The sequence below is a fragment of the Taurulus bubalis genome (assembly GCF_910589615.1).
Source record: "Taurulus bubalis genome assembly, chromosome: 14".
Classification (NCBI taxonomy): domain Eukaryota; kingdom Metazoa; phylum Chordata; class Actinopteri; order Perciformes; family Cottidae; genus Taurulus; species Taurulus bubalis.
Window position 1 is genome coordinate 13449567 of NC_136602.1, and position 21722 is coordinate 13471288.

Below are 21722 nucleotides of genomic sequence, written 5' to 3' on the forward strand. Positions count from 1 at the left end.
TCTCAGCAATTAACTTGGCAAATAAAATGTATATTATTACTAAAAGAAATGATGGCAAAACTACAAAAATGTGACCCAGGTTGTAATAAACTGAAATGATCCTCTAACCTGGGGGTAAGTGTTATTCAATTGAACAGTATGTAATGGAAAAAATGATGCCGCTACACGGCGGGAGGATAATTAAAGAAAAGAAGGAAGACAATGATAGGTGTGAACATTTACAAGCACTCACCTGGGATGAAGTACTGCTCTTTGGCTGTGATGGAAAAAAGAAAGAGGGACGGATGTCAGTGAGACCAGTGACCTGCATAGCTGGGGTGTTGCTATGCTTCAGAACAGTCATATATAACGCTTCTATATGACGACACATGACTCAAGGCATATGACATTTAAACAGAGAAGCCCAGGACTGTCTCTGTGTATGGTATTGTGAAGGAACTAGTAACAGTGTTAAAAGGTGATAAATATTTGGCTGTTGCTATGGAAGAGTGACATGAAGGAAAGAGGGAGACAGTGAGAATGAAGGAAAAGTGAAAAAATGAAATACAAGGAGAAAAGAAAGAGAAAAAACACATGGACTCCCTTCTTCAGCAGATCTAGCCAAACAAGTGAGGCTATAAAGAAGTGTGAAACCTCAGCCGTGCAGAGTGTCAGACAGCGTAGCACAGTGCATAAACACAATGGTGGGCAGAGGGAGGAGGGAGCGGGGATGGTGAGGCCGGGCTAGTGCAGTGCAGAGGAGAGAGGGATGAGGGTGTGTGGGGGAAACCTGAGCCTGGTGGGCAGAGAGCACTGAGCGGGCAAGGGGAGATGGAGGCTGAGATTGGCGGAGGGCAAAGGCATGGTGGGCACGTAAGGAAACCCGAGCCCTTATAGTAGGTGATCTCAGCTCACTGTGGTTTGAATATGAAACCAGACTCACGATGTGGTAATATTGAGGGGAAAGGGAGAGAAAGCGAACGATCCCTCTCTCCTTGGCCCCAAGTTCATCTGGGTAGATATTGATTGAGGAGCACCAGCACAGCCAATGATAGGCTGAATAAAACCTTTTTCCAGGAATGATCACTCATTAAAAGTGGTATGAGGTAGAGGTAGCAGAGATAATAGCCACCCTCAGCGGAAAGAAAGAGAAAAGGTAAGAGCAGAACAGCGAGAGAAGTGGGATTAAAACAACAAAGCCTGTTTGAGCGATAGAGACCTAGAGAGAGAAATAAGAGGGAGACATTTGGAGAAACCGGCCTACCGGAGCAGCGGAACTTCTTGCTCTTGATCTGTCCAATACGTTTGTTTGCGAGTCGGCGAGGGCTGGCACAGCGGGCGCCGCTGGTCTCGATAGGGTTGGAACGCAGGTAGTCTGCCAGCCACTTCAGATTACAGTCACAAATAAATGGGTTCTGGGCAAGGTGACTGTGGAGCAGAGGGAGGGTTGGAAAGATGGGGAAAAGAGGTAAAAAATAATGAGAGGGGGGAAAAGAAATATGAAGCTGATGGGATAAAGGCTAACAAGAAACATTACAAGTAGTATGTTTATAATTAGACATCCAAGCCACAGTCAGAGAATATAAGAAAATGCCATTATTTACTAATCAATAGCTTGACATTTTGGGTGATACACCTTTTCACTTTTTATGTCAAGAGTGGGTATATAAATGGGGTCGACAAAAGATTAGAAACACCTCTCAGTATAATGCAATGAAATGTAATATAAAGCCCCACTAACTGTAGCATCCAAAATGAACGTAAAATTCAATCAATACCTCTCAAGCATTTCACCAGTTTAAAGAGCGTATGCTGTCATGGGGTAAGGCTTTATCTGTATTTTTACCCATTCTGCAGAATGTAGGCAAAACAGGAAGCTGATTTTAGACAGAGAGCCTTAAACTCAGTGCCCTCTATGCATGTGTGTGTGTGTGTGTGTGTGTGTGTGTGTGTGTGTGTGTGGGGGGGGCGGGGGGGGGCCAAGGGGCAGCGTTATCCATCTTCTTCAACAGGTGTCTTGCACATGGATGATAATGCCATGCAATGTGTATCAGACATGGAAAGCACCACGGTGTGGGGTCTTTGTGGGGCTGAATTGGTGCTGTCTGGTTACCGTTGGTGGAAAGAGTGGGTGTGGTGTGTGCTGTTTTTGATCTCGATCTGGCCGCAGAAGCTGTGTGTGTCCGCGTGTTTGCGAAGATGATAGCTACTCTCCTCTCTACCTCTTGAGTCCGTTCCTGTGTTATTATGCAGACCTGCGAGTAAACAACTCCTGTGTTGGCTCATGTTGTATGGTGACAGCTCAGTATGTGTCAGAGCAGCATGTTTATGTGTGTGTGTGTGTGTGTGTGTGTGTGTTTGACTCACAGGGTCTGTATAGCTCGTAGTGAAGTAAAGGTGCCCTTGGCGAGGGTTTGGATCTTGTTGTCGTAGAGCGATAGCAGTGAGAGATTCTGCAGGTCCTGGAAGGCGTTTGCACGAACACAGTGTATCTTATTGGCATTCAGCAACCTGGGAGAAGAGAACGGAAAAGGAAACAAAGAGAGAGGGAGGAAGAAGGAGGGAAGCAGCTTGTCAGAATTTCTTTATGTATTCATTCATTATGTATTCCATCTAGAAAGCTATGCACAGGTACAAAGTTTATTTGAAGGTTATGACTCCTTACTGAGTGGGAGTAAAAGATGCCTGGTATTCAATATATGTCTGCAGAGTATCAGTGTGTGTGTTCTGCTTACAGCAGTTGCAGGGCGTAGAGGCCGTCAAACACCCCCTTGGGTAGGTCAGTGATCTTGTTTCCATACAGCACACTGGGAAATCATAACACACACTTGCTTAAGACATGGGAAATGACAACAGGGTGGATATTTATGCACATACAAGCACAAACTCGGCTTGCGGCCACTTACAGGGAGTTGAGGGAGCGCAGACCCTGGAAGGCATCAGGAGCTATCTCTGAGATTTGGTTGTTGCTCAGGTCTCTGCGAGGAAAAAGAAGGCCAGTGAATTAGTCAAGGGGAAAAGTCCTTTTTCTGTGGGAGGTTTGACCCCACTGTCACCTGGGTGTCGCCCTCAGAGGAAGGTGGGGTGGGTGTAAAGGCCCTGCTTGTCGCTGGCAAGCAAGGAGGAAGCAAATGTAGTGTGAGCTGGATGAAGAGCAGTTCCAGCTCTCTCCCATTTTTTGATGGTGCGTCCCTTCAAGGGATTTGAAGAAATGGAGCAGACTAGAGTCTCATAGCCAATCAAAACATTTACTTGTATTATTTGTGGCCTAACAACCGGCCCTGTGTTGTATCACGGTGTGTGAGTGTGTGTGTGTGTGTGTGTGTGTGTGTGTTGGTAAAAATGGGGTGTAGGGCCTAAATCCAAAGCGAAATACAGTAGACTGCCTCTGAACGTAGCCCTTGTTAATAAGATCCACAGGCCTCTCCCCACAGGGTAACCACTAAGCCTGTGTGTCTATGTGTTTATATGTGTGTGTGTGTGTGTGTGTGTGTGTGTGTGTGTGTGTGTGTGTGTGAGAGAGAGAGAGAGAGAGAGTAAATGCAACAGTAAATGAGGAACAGTGGGACAGAAAGAGAGAAAGACAGATGGAGAGAGAGAGTTAATGGAGTATGTGGACTGAACTGCAGTCGACTGGATACCTTTGAAGGAAAACCATCATGTGGTGAAGAAGAGGGATATTTTCTCATTTGGGGGTAACAGTTAAATAAGTACCCATTTGTCTTCTTGCAAAGGACTGAGGTTTCCTGGAAACGAAAACATGGCGAAGGAGCCAACATCTGCACTGGTGTGTGTCTGTAAACTCAGACACTGGTCTGTTTGTGTGTGTGTGTGTCAGTGTGTGAGGGCTGTTACTGCATCCCTGTCTTAAGGAGCGGTTCACGTGCAGGTCATCCAAACTGGGACAAGGTGAAGGAGAATGTGTGTGGTTGGCATTTACTGGGAGAGGAAAACACGCAGGGCCAGGAGAAGCATTGCACACATACCTCCACAAATAAACACACACACACACACACACACACACACACACACACACACACACACACACAAACACCTGTATATAACATTAGCTTACCTAATGGTGCCGAATGACTATTTTTCCATAAATAATATGCCAGAAACCTACTACTTAATATAAAACATACATGAGAACATCTGCAGAGCCTGACACAGGAGAATAAGCATATTCATCGTGATGTATCGATGATGTCCACACACAGCGTGCACTGAGGGTGTTGGACAGGCCGGACCAGTGAGGGCTCACAGCCAGCTGAATCAACAGAGGCGCTGAGGGTCAACACAGACATGTGGCCATGCATTGTTGTTGCTAAATGCAGAATCAGCAGCAGCAGCAACGGTAGCAGGTCATGTTTGTTTGGAAGACCAAATGCAACACATTCTCAACCATTATATCTGGTTTGTAAATGCTCTCTGAAAACCACAAACGGTTTGTATCATATTTACTGAAAAGAGGTCCTCTTTTTTTGTAATAATATTGCAAACCACTATTTTCCTGAAAAGACAACAGTTTCTGACTTGAGTTTATGGGGCTTGAATTTAGATAGTTTCTCCGAACTAAATGTGGAACCCTGACATGCTTGAGTGACTCCACAAGGTTTGCAGTTTTTGTAAGACAATTATGTAAAAAGAATTTGGGGGAATTTTCTGTGAGATTATGGTCAGGGGCACTACAATGAGATAGCAGCTGCTCAATGCCATTTATTTTAACAAGAGAACAGCTTTTTTCTTTTACATTAGTAAAATATATATTAATTGTTAGCAGATAATATGTATGAAAACATATTCAGTAATAAGTGATGATATTGTGTTTGTCACAAAAGCATGATTCACAATTTGTGTTAACATACTATGAAAAAAAGTTGGACGAATAAATATGAATCTCTCTTGAGTTTTGGCGCTGCAATAAGATAGTAGTTGCTTGAGTCTGTCTGCCACTCTGTAGTCACCTCATCTGAACTTCAAACCATCTCTGCAGTGCGATGATACAACAGTGATGAATCCTTGAAGAATGGCGGAGAAACTCCCCGACCTTCCGTTTCCTCCATCTCTCCCTGCTGCTGCTATGTCGGTCAGGCCTGGTGGTGTTGGAGTTATGGGTTTGGCCGACTGGTGTGTGCTGGATGGGTGACCGGACAGCTGGCTCAGCGAGTGAAAAACCACTCAGCTACCAGCCAGTCACTGTTCACTCCCAGAGAGAGCAAAGCCTCAGCTCTCATTCCAGCACACTCTCAGGCTCCTCATCATCAGCCCAGCCACAGTTGCCCATGAAGGCACAAAACACACACACACACACACACACACACACACACACACACACACACACACACACACACACACACACACACACACACACACACACACACAGAGACTGGACACAACACTAGCCAGGGGAATACCAGTGTGCGGCAATGCAACATGAGAGCTGTTATTATGCTCATGTAGCATCTGAGTGCTTGCTTTCCATGCCACCCTAAGTCTGAGAACAAGTATGTTCTTTAGGCACAGACCAAATAAATACATTCTCCTTAGCAGTGAAACGACTGCCAATTGTCGCTTCTTTTTCCAGCGCTCAACTTCTTGTTCTCGTCTGTATTATTTAGCTCTGAGGTGAGTGCACTGCTATACTTACATCCTACGCAGTTTCTTGTAGGGAGAAAAGGCTCCAGGAGGAACAGACTTAATCCCATTCTGCTCCAGACGTCTGGAGAAAAGAGGAGAGGAGAAAAGAGGAGAGGAGATACTATCAGTTAACTAAACAATACTTCGCCATGGTAACATAGTTGAGCAATCCTCCCATTACCTCTGACCCTTGGTGATTAGCCTGATTATATTAGCGGAGATCTATTCCCCATCTGTAATAGGTCCAGGCATGTTGGAGTCATAACATCCTCAGAACCAATAAACAGTCTGGATACTAAAGTGCTGGGGAAAAGGACTGGAGGGGAACAGGCTCCTTCTCAGCTTGTGTGAGGGTGTTAAGGCCTTCGACTGAAAGTCATATTTCTTCTTTGTATTACATTTACAGTTTCCAGCACTTATGTTCTCATATGCGATCGTGAAATCAATAATGATCTCACTTGTTCTTGTGAAATATGTCTTTATCCTCTGGGTGTCTGCAAAGTGTCCACTGAAACCTATGCAGCGCCGTGAAAAATGACTTCTTTTCGTTTACTTTTTCCTGTGAGCCTAAGAGCTGCTGAAGATATATTACACCATCCAAAAAACGTCAACGAATTAAACGAACATACAGGCAAACAAACATTTGGTCATTTAGAACGGAACAGTCACAAACTCTAATCAGTCTCAGATGGTCACAGGGAACCAGACCTCACTAAACCCCATTAGTGTGGGCATGCATGTCTGCGTGTTTCAGACCGGCTGCTACTTAGGACCCAGCTCCCTGGTGTATCTGGCAGAGGGCTGTTTATCTGCAGGTCACTTCACAGCTTTTAAAACCGTCCTTAACAAGGCTTAGCAGGACCCAGAGGGAGCCGGCTGTGTGCCTGTCTGGTTGTCCTACCATGCTGAGGACCTGGCTGTAGAACCAGAGGAGGCATGGGCCTGCGCGAGGTGTGGTTGTCCAGAATCTATACGATCATTAAAGTGCTATTTGTCACCACAGAAAAATGAGAAACATAACATTTAAATCTGCAAAACTCTTTGGCAACAGAGCGTAGTTGATAGATTTCATCATCACTCTCTTTAAGAATATGATTTCTTGGCTCACGACCATTTCCACATGATTTAATTATTCCATTAGAGACATGTCAGATTTATTACATGCCTCGTAGGCCTCCTGCATTGCTATGTTTATGTCTATCCGTGGGGGGTAAATGTTTTGTTAACAGTTTTGAGTTTCCACATTTTTCAATCAGGAATCTTTGCCCTTCAAAGGAGGGGGTCTACATTTATGGAGCGATATAGGAGCGTAATTGACATTCTTAGGATAGCAGTGATTCTAAACCACAGATTACTGCGGTGTACATGCTCTCTCTGTCTGTTTTTGTCTGCCTGTCCCAATCTGTCCATGGATTTACAGGCGTGTGACAGCGTTGTGGTTCTTCTGCCCTCACCATGCGGCAGAGTGCTGGGCCAAGTGGCTTTAGCGCCTTCTCTCATCAACCAGCCTGTCTGACTGGTCCAAACCAGTCTAGCACTCTACGTGCAGTTTGCATGTGTTTTAGCGCTCCGATGTGTGCCATCATATAACAAAAGCCTTCGAAGCAAGACAAGGACATACAATGCTGTCTGACAACTTTTTAGCCTTTGCGCTGTCGCTAATCGCAGATCGATATGTGCAAGCGACTTAATCCCCTCAATCAACAAAGGAGCTGCTTTGTCCAATTGGCACAGAAAAAAAAGACAATCTCTCCGAGTCGGACGGACAATCAATGGTTCCCATCCAATTTGTCAGGTAGAGAATTTGTATGTGTGTCTGCCTGTGAGCTGGTGTTTGCGTCGGCCAAATCAATGGTCGTCATCCTTTTCATTAGGGTCTGAGCATGTTTTTCATTAAGGGGAAACACATTACGCCTTTGGGTATTCAGCCAGTGTGTACATTAGTCAGAAATGGATGGCAGGACCGCAGCAGCAGATGAAAGACGGGGGGAGATTTTTATGGCTGAGTTCAGTCACTGCAGACAGAGACTATGGTGCCCTGCATAGTAATCTGTTGTGGTAGTGTTTAGGCTAACTGGGCCTGGTCTCACAAGAGAGGAGTAGAGAAACCAGCTCACATCCCCACAGCCATAAACACAACACTGGCATTCATTAGGGGAGAGCAGGGCAGGGAGGTTGCAGTTCTCCGATTTGTACATAATGAGAGCAGCATGTGTGTGTGTGTTTGTGTGTGTGTGTGTGTGTGTGTGTGTGTGTGTGTGTGTGTGTGTGTGTGTGTGTGTGTGTGTGTGTGTGTGTGCGTGTGCGTGTGTAAGTTTCAGAGTGCCTCATTAACAAGACTGGCCTTGATACCCAGCAGCCCGCCTTGCTGTAATTGAAACTGATTTTATAATGAACTTCAAGCACAGATCAAACCTGCTGCACCAAATTACTGAGCGGAGCTCCCCCATCCCTTTTTACTCCTTCACCACCGATCTGCCTCCTCAAAGCCGGGAAAGCCGGGAAAGAAATCAAGAGAGGAGGAGAAAAAGCATTGTGGGAATATAGCTTGTAAGGTAAGGCTCTGATGGGCAGGGCAGGAGGAATGTGCATGATATGAGCCAGTGTTTCACCCAGGTCTTGTAAACGATGAATTAGATAGTAAGTTTATTAGCGGGATGCGGTTAAGCACCAATTAGATGTGAAGGGCAGGGAGACTTTTAAAATGTCTTTACTCATCTGCTGTGCAGAGAGAATCTACTGTCTATAAAACATGTGCATGGTAGAGCTATCTTTCAGCCTCCCTGTTCTCCCATTAGTGCTGCTGGCTGGTTATTGGGCTCATAGATCACATCACTCTACGAGATACTCCACTTGTGGAACAGCACAACTCGAGGGCATGCAGAAGAGGTGGCCAAACATGGCAAAAACCTTGTGAGGCTGAATAATTAGCATCACAAAAGTCAATATGCAGCATGTATAAAGACTTTCAAATTATTTCAAATACCAAAATATTTCTGAGGGGGTCATTCAATTAGACAAGAACACACAGAAGTGTGGACCGCACATCCAAATTAGGAAATTGAGCACACCACTGCACTAGAAATGGGTCAGGGTTGTTGGGGAACATGGGATCTGTGACTTCCATATAACTGGGTATTTATAAACAGACCCCATGGGGAGGAGGAGACCTAGAAACTTGCTGTGTCCTCCTAACTACACACATGCTCCTTGGAAGAACATGCTACACAACCGCTGGCTTCCTCCCTTCATCCTCCCCGTGCATAAATCACAGCGTTGCCATACCATTTCTGCCGAGAGGGCATTACATCTCTGATAAAGAGAGTAAAAGCACTATCTTAAAAGGTCTAGCCGTGCATTCCCAGGAATTATGGTAGGCTGATAGCATGTGGGCCGTAAAGAGTTAAAGCCCAGACAGATGTTGGAAGACTGATAAACTGAGGGAGGGATGTCAGCGAAGCGCTCGCATGTGGTTCACAGCCATCTGAGCTGATAAGAGCAAGCAGCCTCAGTCTAAAGTCTTTTAGTGGACAGCAAATGGATGGATGTCTTGCTGCCAGGTGATGCATGGTGAGAAAAGCAAGCTACAACAACAGCGTATGTATATTAAACATGTTTACATTCTCTCAGCCTTATTAAACCCCCGGCATGAGAAATATCTATAGAAATACATACACGGCAGTGCCATGCTTCAAAGAACAATGCAGCTGTGGATGTCCCTGCGTCTCTTTCCTTAAGGTCGGCTACAGGTTGCACTGTGCTGAAGAAGCTAAGCTTCCTAAATGTGACAGATACAAACAGTTATCTAGTTCTGAGGGTATCTACTGTACCAAATTTGACCAAAATCCGATTTACGCGGAGTTGTTCATGGTTGATATAATTATATAAATGTTGATTGTAGAAAAAAGTATTACCTTTGCATTTAAATGTATTTGTGATTTAAAAAAAACATATTTTTCCTAACCTAAACTGGTTTAGAAAACATATTTTAAGTTGGATTTCATTGATGTTTTTTGTTACTGGGGTGACACCGTTTACTGCAGAAAACAGTGTCATTGTGCTTACATCTCAGCCATGGTGTCGGGTAGGTTGGCCGGGATGGCAGTGAGACCTTTCCCTCTACAGTCCACAATGTTGTTGCTGCAGGTGCACATGGCAGGGCAAGAGCCCACACCAATGTTGCTGCACGGCTGAAAGCTGGAAGATTCCTGGTGACCTGAAGAGACAAGAAAGAGAGCGAAAAGAAACTACATGAGAGGTCAAAAAGGAGGAAAATATGATGCGTAGAGAGGAATATGCAGCTCCTACAGGTGTGTGAGCACAGGCGGATTTGTCTGGTTTCAATGAGAGCAGCACGACTCTCAGCAGGATTATCGTGTGAGATTGTTTGCAGGAGGATTTGTGCGCTGCTCCTGCACTCATCGGGAACTCAAGCTCCTCTGTTGCTGTTCATGTCATCAACCCTTTGTACTTGATGAACTGAATTGCAGATGAACATACATTCCCAGGGATGTTTTGACATTGAGAAAAATATATGAAACCTCACACTCTTGACTTTATTGTAAAGACGTACATCCTTGAGAATCAATGGGCAAGAAACTAGGTTATCTTTCAAAGGAGTGCCACAGTATATTGAGAGGAAAAGAAAGACATGAATAATAGAGTTGGGGAGGCGATTGAAGGCCTCCCAATAACACTCATTGATCTCTCCGCAAATTTTCCTCCTGAGTCTGCTTTCTCCGGGTGGAATTGATGCCATTCTGCACATTCAGCGCTACAACCCCCCCACCTCTTCACTTCCATTTGTTCTAAAACACTTCAACTTTTCAATTTGCATACACAGCACACAACCCATCGCGCTGTCTCTAGATACCTGTTCAAATAGCTGCGGCACCGTCAACGATATGGTGAAGAGCGGGTGCTTGCACTGCCAGTTCAGCGTGTTTGGTGTGTGTGGTGTGTGTGTACGTGTGTGTACAAGTGTGTGTATGTAAGCCTAACCCAGATAAAATGAATAAAACAGACTTTTAAATGGCCTCATTTACACAGCATTACTAATTCGAGTTTCAAACCATGAATATTTGATTACCTTCCTATATATCGCTCAGCTTGTGTGGAAAATGTTGGCAAGAGGGAGTGAAGTCGGGATAGATATTCAGGGAGAGGAAGACAGAGTGAGTGATGGTGAAAGTCAGTGACAGACTAAGTTCACTGCTAAAAACTCCATAAAACAGAGAAAAAGCTCACTGCCAGACATTATGCTGTACCATTAAATCACTGGCTCTAGCTCTTGGATTATTAACTAATAACCAATATATAAAGGTCAGATCTAATTTATCTGGCCAAATCATAATCAATTACCTAAAGGAACGAGACGCTTTGACAGATCTGGTAAACACAACAAATAGCATAAGGAGTGTGAATCAACACTTCCACAGTCGCTCAACCCACGTGATCTGAGGCCCTGTGATCTGGGATGGCAGAGCTTTGACAGATCTGGGATCAGTTGTAGGGCATAGAAGAACTCCCATCTGATCTAACATGGCATATTTGACAGGCCTGGGATCAGGGAGAGTGCAGTGCACAGCTGGAGCGTCCTTAACAATGACAGCTCTCTGACAGGTATACTTGAGGTGAGTCTGTTTGATGTACGCTCGTCCCCTGTTCATCCCTGTGCTGTTTCCCCCATTATCTCTTTCCCATCCGCCGTCTCCTCCACTGTATTCCCGCCCCATTTCCTTGGTTTTATTTGCTTCCACCTTTCTATCACTCCTCCCTCCTCCAGCTTTCTGCTCTCCCTCACTGCACTTAACGTCCTCATTTCCAGCCTCTTCACTCCCACATCTCTGCCAATGACGGTCACCACAACCCATTACCTGCTATCCATTTGCTCACAAGACTTTACATTTGACCTCACTCCACCTCATTTCTCTCATAGTTTCAAAATGTTATCAGTGGATTCTTTCCATTTGTCATTTTTCCTCAAATTCCCTTTTAGCACAACAGTTGGGTTCACCAGTTCTCTCATCTTTTTCCCTCTTTATACACTATTTTCTTCCCGGTTTCCCACTACAGGAGTTGTATTTTATTCCACCCCTCAAGCAATTCATTACTCATTGCTCAAATACACTATTTTTATGCCATTTATTAGTCCCTAGGAGCTGTAATTCAGCGTAATAGTTAATTTGATGTCATATAACCTCAAATTGGCACAAGCAGCTTCTGAATTTTAGTTACCTCGCATGTAAATGATCAAGCGGGTTTAAATCTAACCGTTCTGCTCAATAAAATCACAGCGAAGGCCATTCAGACCAATTTAAATCCCTCTAATCTAAACTAGAGACAGAGGATTATGAGTAATTAGGATGAAAATGGATTGGCAGTGATATTTGGCCCATCATGTTTTACTGGTTTTCTCAAAGAGATACATATTATTCCCAAGATTTTAAGTCTTCTTGCAGTAAAAACGTGTGTTTCTGCTGTTCACCTTTTTAGCCTGAACAGGATCATTTTGTGGTTAAAAGCTCAGAAACTGCATCTGGTTACAGTAAGTGAAGAGAAAAATGGAACGAAAACACAAATGAGCGGCTGGTCATGCACCAGAGCCCAACTGAAAAATGAAAGTAAAAGGGTTTGCTCTGCAAATGTTATTTTTAAAATCAAATGTGTATTTTTTCTGCTTTTGGCTACTTTTTAATCATTAAGTATGATGACAGTGTAAGAATGCATTGCTTAAAAACAAAAACTGCAAATAGTGAGCCCTAGATTTAGATTTTTAAATTGATGAGAAAAGACTGCCTGGTACAATATGATGTGATTCCTTAGAGTGAAGCAGTAAATGTGTTACTTTGCTCATTACCAACTTTGCAATATTGTGACACACTCCAGCCAAATACTGGGAGTGAAAGTCACTGAACCAAGATGCCGATAGCCCTGCAGAATGTCATCATATTTTGCAATAACTACCAACACACTGGACCCCCATTTTCCTTCTCCTGCCTCTCACAACAAGAACATGCCTCTCTTTTCCCTCTTCCTCTCTTCCAACAGAGCGCCACCCCGTCCCAAATCCCCCGCAGGTGGCCTGGCCTGGTCACAGCACAAACTACATACACAAGTACACAGTATATGTGTGCCAGCGAGCCAGTCCCTAATGAGTCCTTCACTGGGAGTTCAACTTCGGTCAGTCATCCATTGAAGAAGAAACTGGGTGTGTTTGCGTGTGCATGTGTTTGCCTGTGCACGTGTGACTGTTATGCACAGAGAAGCATAAATAGATTTGGTTTTCATCCCGTTTGTCTTGTCCATAATATATGAATACCCATTTGCTAATGAGACTCACAGAGAACAAATCAATCTACCACAGATTTCCTCAGTAAAAAAACAATACCCCATTAAAATTCTCCCATGATGGAGGCTAATATCAGCAATACCTGCAACTCCCTAGCATGCAAAGCCTCAACCTTTTGTATCTTATTCCTAGCAGACACAAAGTTTTCCCTGACACCCATTACTCCCCTTTCCTATCTGGAATCTCTACACTCCCACGCTTTAAGTCTCTTTCCCTGGACGATGAATAGTTAATGATCTGTGCTGTTACGCCGTATGGCTGCGTAAAAATCACAAACCCACAAATACACACAAATGTCGACACAAAACATCCTCACAGCTGGTGTTGAGAGTAAGATGGCCTTGTGGGGAGTGGAGGTTCTCATGCTGTTTTTCTATTGTACTGATATGATAACCCCATTGCACATGCTCTCTCTCTCTTTCTCTCTCTCTCTCTCTCTCTCTCTTTCTCTCTCTCTCTCTCTCTCTCACACACACACACGCACATGCACATGCAAGAGAGAAAGTTAAAAGCCCAATAATCCTGTGCGAGAAGGTGAGACCATGAATAACAACAACTGAGGAGAGAGCTACTACTGGCAGAGGGGGCAGCCTTTGCTCCAGCTGTGTGTTTTATATATGTGTCATGGTATTTTCCTGCCAGGTCCTGAAAGCTGGAGACACATGAAAGGGCCAAAGGAGAGCTGTGAGGTTGCTCGGGGGCAGAGGAGCTGTCAGGTGGCTGCCAGGAGAATACACTGACACAAAAACACAGCGGGACTGGAGGGGATAAAATATTTATTCGGTTGGACAGGGAGTTTTTGGAATAAATGATTTTGTTTAAAAAATTGCCCTTTCATCCCTTTCAAGATGCTCTAAAACTATCTTACCCTATCCACTGGAAATGTAAAAAACGTAATAGACAATAGACAGTTTGATATGCATTATTCTTGTGGTATCAATTCTGACGTTTAGAGGAAGTCTTACCTGAGCAGCTGAATTCGTGTTTCTGTACCTCTGCCACATTGAGTCCTCTGAGCTCAGTAGGGCCAGTGCACTGGGTGAACAGACCAATTGTAGGCCTCTGTCTGAGCCACTGGGCCAACCAGGCTAAGTGACAGTCACAGTTCAGATTGTTGGAGTGGAGACGGCTGTAAAAAGAGAGAAACAATTGCATGCATTAAAAGATCTTCTCTGCCCTTTTTTGCTATCTAAAATACCACCAGCTGAGGACACAAATAGCATAACAAGTATCTATTCTTTTTGAGAACTCGTCACATTCCATCCCTGTGGCGAAAAACACAAAATGATACGCTACATGGATGATTGTAAATGGCACATTTGGAGACAAGAGGAACACTAAAGTGTTTTCTAAACCCAATGTTCCAAACACGGCATTCTTTGAATGCTGTTCCTGTCCAGAATAACTCTTGCTGTGGTGCGGTGGACCTCTGGAGCACGTATGCTTACTTGCACACACACACACACACACACACACACACACACACACACACACACACACACACACACACACACACACACAGAAAAGCTATATATTTAATATAACCCCACTGCGAGTGAGGAAGCCCAAAAAGCCACCACAAGAGCAACGGCTCTGAGTTTTCTGCAGGCATAATTGTTTTAATTTGTACATAATTTCAGTTTTAGTAATCATATACACAATAGGCTTCTGGGGCTATTTTCGGGCCAATTGTGTGTGTGTTTAGATGGAGGGGATAATGGTCCCTGGCATTGCTACAGACCCTTCTGTGGTGCTTTGTGGTTATGGCTGCCCCCCAACACGGCCTGGAATGACAGAACCTATCTACTCCCATTGATATCATATGGGACATCAGCACTCTCTCTGTGCCTGCATGCAAGTGAGATATAGTATTATTTTATATCCAGAGAGATAGAGAGCATGGTGGTGCGATAGATGTGACTCACAAGGTCCGTAGCTTGGGCATGTGGTTGAAGCTGGAAACGGGTATGCTGCTGATGTTGTTGTTGTTCAGCGTTCTGTGAAAACAAAAGAGCTAACAAAGTCACATCCTCAGTGGAGGGGAGACATTTTATATTTATACTTCAAAAAGTGTTATTGCGGCCGTCCGCTTCCGTTACATCTTTTTAAATCCATCCCTTCCCCTCTCTCTCTCTCTCTCTCTCTCTCTTTTCTATCAGTCTCTCTTTGTTTCATCCTACTGGGAATATAACACCTCATTCCACACAGATGGGAAGCCCTCGCACCTCCCACGCACACACATACAGTCGTGCATGCAAATATACACAAATGCATGCGCATACAAGCACGATCACAACCAACCCGACTTGTAGTTCGGGAAACATAGAATGCGCACGCACGCACGCACACACCGTCGAACCCTGGGCATCAGCTGCAGTGGGAGAATCAGGTCATTTCAATCAGCCTAATAACCCTTCACCATATTTCAAGCTGCTCCCCCTTTGAACACAACCTGTCCTCCTCCCCCATAAAACCTATACATTCATACCCCACCAAACCCCTCCCCCCATCCTCTCTTACACCCTTATGACAAACCTATCACTACATCTGCAATCCATCCACGCCATGAAAGCAGCCTTTAATGTTTTGTTTTTTTGGTCTCCCCTAAAACCCCCCACAAACACCCACGCACAACGCAGTCTTTAACGATAAAAATAACAAGGCTGTCAAAGTGCCTTTGTCCCAAAGACTGCACAGTTAGTCGACATTGTTTCAGGTGGAGAGCTCCAACAGAGGCCTGTGATTATGATTTTTGACAAGGGATGATTAATTGAATGTTTAAGAACTGCATAACATGGTCACCACTGTGCCCGGGGTGGAATGCTCACTTGAATGGGATTTTTGATCAAGACGGTTGGAACTCCCTTGTCAGATGGCCCGCCCAGGGCTGGATAGGGTGTAGATGGAGGTGGAGGAGTGGGTTGGGTTTTGGGGGGTGGGGAGTAGGAGGGGTGTTAATGTGATGGAGGGGAACGCTGCTGTCAACTGAGTGGAACAATGAGTTAATGGAGCTTGGTCTCCGAGATGCAGCCCCCCTCACAAGGCCCACTGGGGGTATTTTGGCATAATAACTAAGGCCGTACTAATTAAAGGTCTGTGCCATGTGTATATATTAGTTATGATAACCAGCAGGGGAAAACAATGTCTTCATTTAACTTAGTGCTTTCATGGAATGATTCAAGGTGAGGCTGGATGAGTGGCATCACTTCAGATACTTACAGCACTTCCAAGCCTCTCAGAGCTCTGAAGGCTCCGTCCTCGATGCAGCTGATGTGGTTTTTATCCAGCTGACTGCAGAGCACACAGGAGAGAGAGAGAGGCTTTGTTACATTACACATACACGATATTTCTGTCTCCCTGTGGGGTAGTTGTGATTATACAGTAAGTAGTACACTGATGGACTGCAGTAAATCGATACTGGTTGAGTCACCTCAGCTTAAGTAACCCCCGAGAAGAGAAGGGAGACTGCACTGATTGTTTATCTGCATCGATACACCCCATAAACCTGTGCGTCCGTGTTTGAATGTGCATGTAATCTGGTGAAGATGTAAATCACTGTTGCTACAAGCCATCTTTGGGGAGCTGCTTGTGTGGTGAGGTGGTTATAGTCAGAGTCAATCCACTGAGCATTCACAGACACACGCACACGCACAGCTTTAAGAGTGATTTGTTTGGCTCTGAATGATCTTGATTCACTCTTTAATGATTTATTATTACTGATTTCATCGAAGTAGCAATACATCAAAAGCAAAAAGCCAATTAATTAGTTAAGCAAAGATTCACTTATTTCAGCTTCTCCAATGTGAATATTTTCGGACTTTCTTAGATTTCTATAAACTGAATATTTTTGGCTTCATGAGTTCTGGAAACATGCGATGGCCTTTTGTTGCTATTTGCTGACATTCTATAAACCAATAATGTATCACTAATGAACATAATCATTAGTTTCAGGGAAATACTCACAGGTTTTTGATGTCCGTAGCTCCTCTGAATGCTTTTCTGGGGATGGACTGGATGAAGTTCTCGCTCAGATCTCTGCAAGAGAGTAAGTAGGCATTAGTTACACATAACTTACACTTGACAATGGCTTAGTTGATTTTTTTTGGTTAGGCAGGGTGTGCGCTCTTTCAAAAACTGGAATACAATCCTTTTTTGGAAGGATTATATACACAATTTCCTCTGTAAATGTTTTTCAACCAGCAGAATTCACACTCTTCATCGTCACTCCCTCTATTACCAAACTAATCGGTGCAAAACAGAGAGCTACGGTACATTTTTATTTCCTTTCCAATGTGTGCCAACACACCTTAGGTGTGGTAATGCATGGAGAGCTATACTCACAACGGAGTGGGTATTTTATAGTGGCCGTATTATTCAGAGTTCCTTCATGCTACATTGTGTTCTCTGTGCCTTGACCATGCTCTGGTGTGAGATGCCCAACTCGCTGCCTGCACACAGACCGAACAACGAGGCAGCAATACAGCAACCAATGAGGGGTCCTCGCTGATCCTGTTGGGTGGATTCATTAGGACTATGCGGCACAAAGAACGTCATCTTTTACTATTAGGCTGTGTATGTGTGTGTGTGTGTGGCCGGCGCTTTGCGGTGGATACAAATTAGACATTTGAAATGTGTGTGGAAAGAAAAAGAGTGAGAGAGGGGAGGGTCAGAGAGTAAAGGAGGGAAAGAGAGTGAGTGAAACACAAGTAGCCATAGTTTTAATTAGCAGATTCTTTTGTCTGCCGTTTAAATAGTGAGCTAACCTCATTCAGAAAGGCTCTGCCCCTCTTCCACACATACACACACACGGAAACTGTAGGGGGCTGCCAGAGAGGCTCCTGTCTTGAAGCGCACACACACGCACACACACACACACACACACACACACACACGCACGCACGCACGCACGCACGCACGCACGCACGCACGGAGGGCTCTCACAGTTAGATAGACGTAAACAGAGTACTTATGGTTGGCCATAGAAAGGCTGAAGCACAACAATCTATAAAACACATAATACACAACACAAATGTTCTGCATGGGACTGATGACTTCTACTTATTAAATGATAATACACACCATATTAGGTATTCCCATGACGCACACAACAAGCATCCACACTTAATAAAACCCCATGGGGGAATGTTAAAATGCATTCCCGAGACTTCCGCGACACATCGGTCTCACACAATGTCCCCACTGGTTCATCCTTCCCAGAATGCTGTATATTTGTTATTTCAACAGGATACAAAACAGGAAAACAAAACACACCACAGCCATTGTGTTGTGCAATCTATCTAATGAAAGGGTGGTTTGCCTTCTATGGCGCAGCAGAAATTAAAACAGCCCTGTGCAGGCCAAATACACCACAATCATAAATGGAACGTGTGTGTTTGCTTTTTTGTTGTTTGAATATATTAAATCTAAGGCAACTGTTGAACTTTGACAAAAAAAAGAAGAGACATTTTGCTTGAACACGCACATGTCAGTATTTCAAGTGAAAGTCCGATAGATCGAGCTGTAAATTGGCAGTTGACTGAAACTTGTTGAGTCTTGCGTCATCTTCACAGTCTCACCCTGAAGACGGCTGTGTATTTAACATGACATACCCTGTGGGAATGGCCATTCAATTTGTACCTTTATACTTTAGATAAACTAACAAATAATATGTCCATTTAACTTAACTGCATCACATTACAATAGTAAAGACAACAGCTTTATCCGGCTGTCATTTAGTTTAATGCGACGTGCATGTACGGATGTGCAGATGAAACACACACGTCGCTGGCCAGTTTTCAAAGAGAACATAAATATTCTATGGAATGGCACATTTTAATTGCATCATCTGAGGTTCAGCTTTATTTCCTTTGCAGATCTGCAGATCTGTCATAGATATATTCCGACAACACAGTTAGCAGTCAATTTAGGCAATTACTCAACAATGATATATCTATTCTATCAGTCTGCCATATTTTACAGGATCAAATCCTGAACATCAAACCCCCTTCATGTCTCCTAACGTGCTGCCATGGGGAGCAAGAACAGTTGTGCGCCCTCTAGCTTCTTTGTTGTTCTCTTGGCAAAACAGCCTAAGTGCAGAGTTGAAAGCTGAGTCAGTCTGGCAGCCGGGCTATATTGGTGCCTCTTATCAAGGCGGCTCCATGCGTGAGGAATGCTTTTGGTCTACCTGGCCCTGCACTCTATCTGATGACTAATTAGTCCTCTCACCTTCTCCTCACCTTCCTGCAACAAACACTCTCACACACACACACACACACACACAGATGCTTTAGTGCCGTACTGCAGAAACACTGTTAGAGACTTCTCCGTATGTCTTTTCTGTGTGTGTTCACTGCCGGGTTCAAAACAGAAATGATAACCGATTGCTGTGCTGGGACAGCATTGTTGGAGCGCCGGAGGCTACAGGCTGTAAGAAGAGGAAGAAGCAGAAAGATGGCAACAGGCATGAGACGCTGGAAAAATAAGACGAGGCAGGAAGGCTTTGACAATATGAATACAATGCTACGTATGTAAGTAGTCAAATGAAAGCTTGAGGGTGGAATCCCCACACTAAAACCCCCATAATCCTATTAGCACGCTATAACGCGATTGGCTGGAGTGATCTATATTGCTCCCACTTATGGTGCTGTTTGATTGGATTAGATGCTGAGGTCGTGGGAGGTCGCTTAATAACTGTATGTCTGATCTGGGACAATGCATGCCCAAAAGAAAAGCACCATGACAACCCTAAATGATGCTATCCATCGTGCCAGAAAGTCTGCCTTTCTCTCATTTACTTATATTGCCTTTCTCCCTCTGCCTGGTTCTTTCTCTCCTCTGTCACATATAACAAAATAATCACAGTGGTCGTGGTTTGGAGTCTGCAGTCTTCTGTGTCCTTTAAGGATTTATTGATGCGTTCAACTCCTTTGGGAGCCAGAGCAATATTACATTTAGCAACACTACATTTCTACATTTACACATTCTTAAAACGGCAAACAGAACATTTCTGTGGGAGACCATGCTGTATTTTACATAGTCTGTGGTTGCCCCTCTATGGTGTTGTCTAAGCTCAGCCCTGACTGTGTTGGCTCCGAGATATTTGACATGTCTGATTAGTTTTGAAGTAGATTTACAGGGAAGCAGTGAACCCTTCAAAAACAGACATGATTATGTGAGAACAGTCACCGCAAAGAGGGATATTGGCCACCATGATCTCCATCACGGAATCAAGACAGTAAATCAAATGTTACAGCCCTTGAGCAAATACCACCACAGTGCATCACTTGAGAAGCAGCCCAAACAATCAAGTTAACTGTAGCTAACAATCAAACTGGCATGGCAGGAAATTACTGTTTGTCCTGTGTTTCTCCATCAAGTCATTCTGCATTTGAGTGTCTTGAGGTTGCTCAACCTCATTAGATTGAGCAGGATCAGAGGGCAGACAAAGTTAAGTATCAGAAGTAGGGCCACGGGACCAAACCTCCAGGTTTAACTCCACGTGCACAGCTCTGTTCAGGCTAAAAGGATTCGTGGAAACCCTCAGAGCCATACCGCACTCTACACTGCCCAGACTCCATGCGCTACAATGCTATGATACCCCGAGGCATGACTGTGGCCTCCAGCCCCAGTCCAGGCCCCCACGCCTGGACTGGGCGTGGGGGCCCAGTCCAGGCGTACAGTGCTGTAATGATGTCAGACCTGCAACGTTTTAGTTTCCTTTTTTCCTGCACACAGCATGGCCACCAGTCCTTTTTCATCACAGGTGTGTGAACCGCTGCCTGAGTGGGCGAGAGTGTGGCTAAGTTGGTGTTCAAACGGCGTAGACCTGGTATAGATTTAGCTTAATGCACTACATACCTCGAAGCGGGCAGTTAGTTCATTAACATCGCCTGGCTCTCTTTAGGTGACGTTGCTCACAGTTCATTCCCATTGTAGCCCTAATGATGAGGTAACACATGTTTTCAGGTGTGTCCTCACTGTATGAACTACGGCCCCTGACGTGCTGCGGTCAGGATTTTGAAGGATTTTACTTCTGCAAAACAATGGTATCGTTTAATCAGTGTAAAGTTCTCTGACAATAAACTCAGCTACTGATATGCCTATTTATAAGAATCCCTGCAGAGTCTATATCTGGAATAATTAGCAATGTTATCAGACAGAGCTCAAGGCGCCTGGTCTGGAGATTAGCCGCACATTGAAGGTAATGTCTGGTTCCTGTCTGATTCACATGATTAACCTCTGATCTCTATCGCAGTACACTGCATTAATACTGTACACAACGCATTACACACATACCTACTGTAACGAGGAGATGCTAATCCCACCCAAAAGAAAAAGCAGCGTGTAACAATCAAACTTTTGACTTTTAAAAGCAAAAGAAGTTCCTGGGGATGCTGCAATGGCTCAGCCACCTCAAGAACAGACAGCCTTTTCTGGTTGAAGCCCAGAACGGTTCCACAGTGCAGTAATTGGATGGTAAGTTATATACAACTTCTAATGAATAAAGGAAAACATGCACATGCGCACACAAACAATTGCCTCTTTCATGCCTTAAAGATTTCATAACCTCTGTCATGAATCAAACAAGATATCTGAGGTCTTGGTTTTAGAGGTTTCACTGAGGGGCAATGCACACTGCTATTGATTTCGTACTCGATTGCATGATAAGAAAATGTTTATCCTTGCCAAATGCTCTTAATGTCATTCTTCCATTAAGAGAGGGAGAAAAAGACAGAAAGACAGAGGGGGA

General features: G+C 44.3%; 1 protein-coding gene across 1 annotated transcript in view; it reads right to left on the minus strand.

Annotated features, from left to right (window-relative positions):
• The window catches only part of slit1a (slit homolog 1a), a gene marked incomplete at its 5' end in the record, with an annotated part of 80677 nt that overhangs the window by 17651 nt on the left and 41304 nt on the right, over positions 1–21722 (minus strand). Inside the window, 11 exons of the mRNA XM_079230272.1 lie at positions 233–256; positions 1244–1407; positions 2347–2490; positions 2715–2786; positions 2886–2957; positions 5630–5701; positions 9685–9835; positions 13936–14099; positions 14896–14967; positions 16190–16261; positions 16934–17005. Of these exons, the coding sequence (XP_079086398.1) occupies positions 233–256; positions 1244–1407; positions 2347–2490; positions 2715–2786; positions 2886–2957; positions 5630–5701; positions 9685–9835; positions 13936–14099; positions 14896–14967; positions 16190–16261; positions 16934–17005 (1079 nt within the window). The remainder of the gene's footprint in view (positions 1–232; positions 257–1243; positions 1408–2346; positions 2491–2714; positions 2787–2885; positions 2958–5629; positions 5702–9684; positions 9836–13935; positions 14100–14895; positions 14968–16189; positions 16262–16933; positions 17006–21722) is intronic.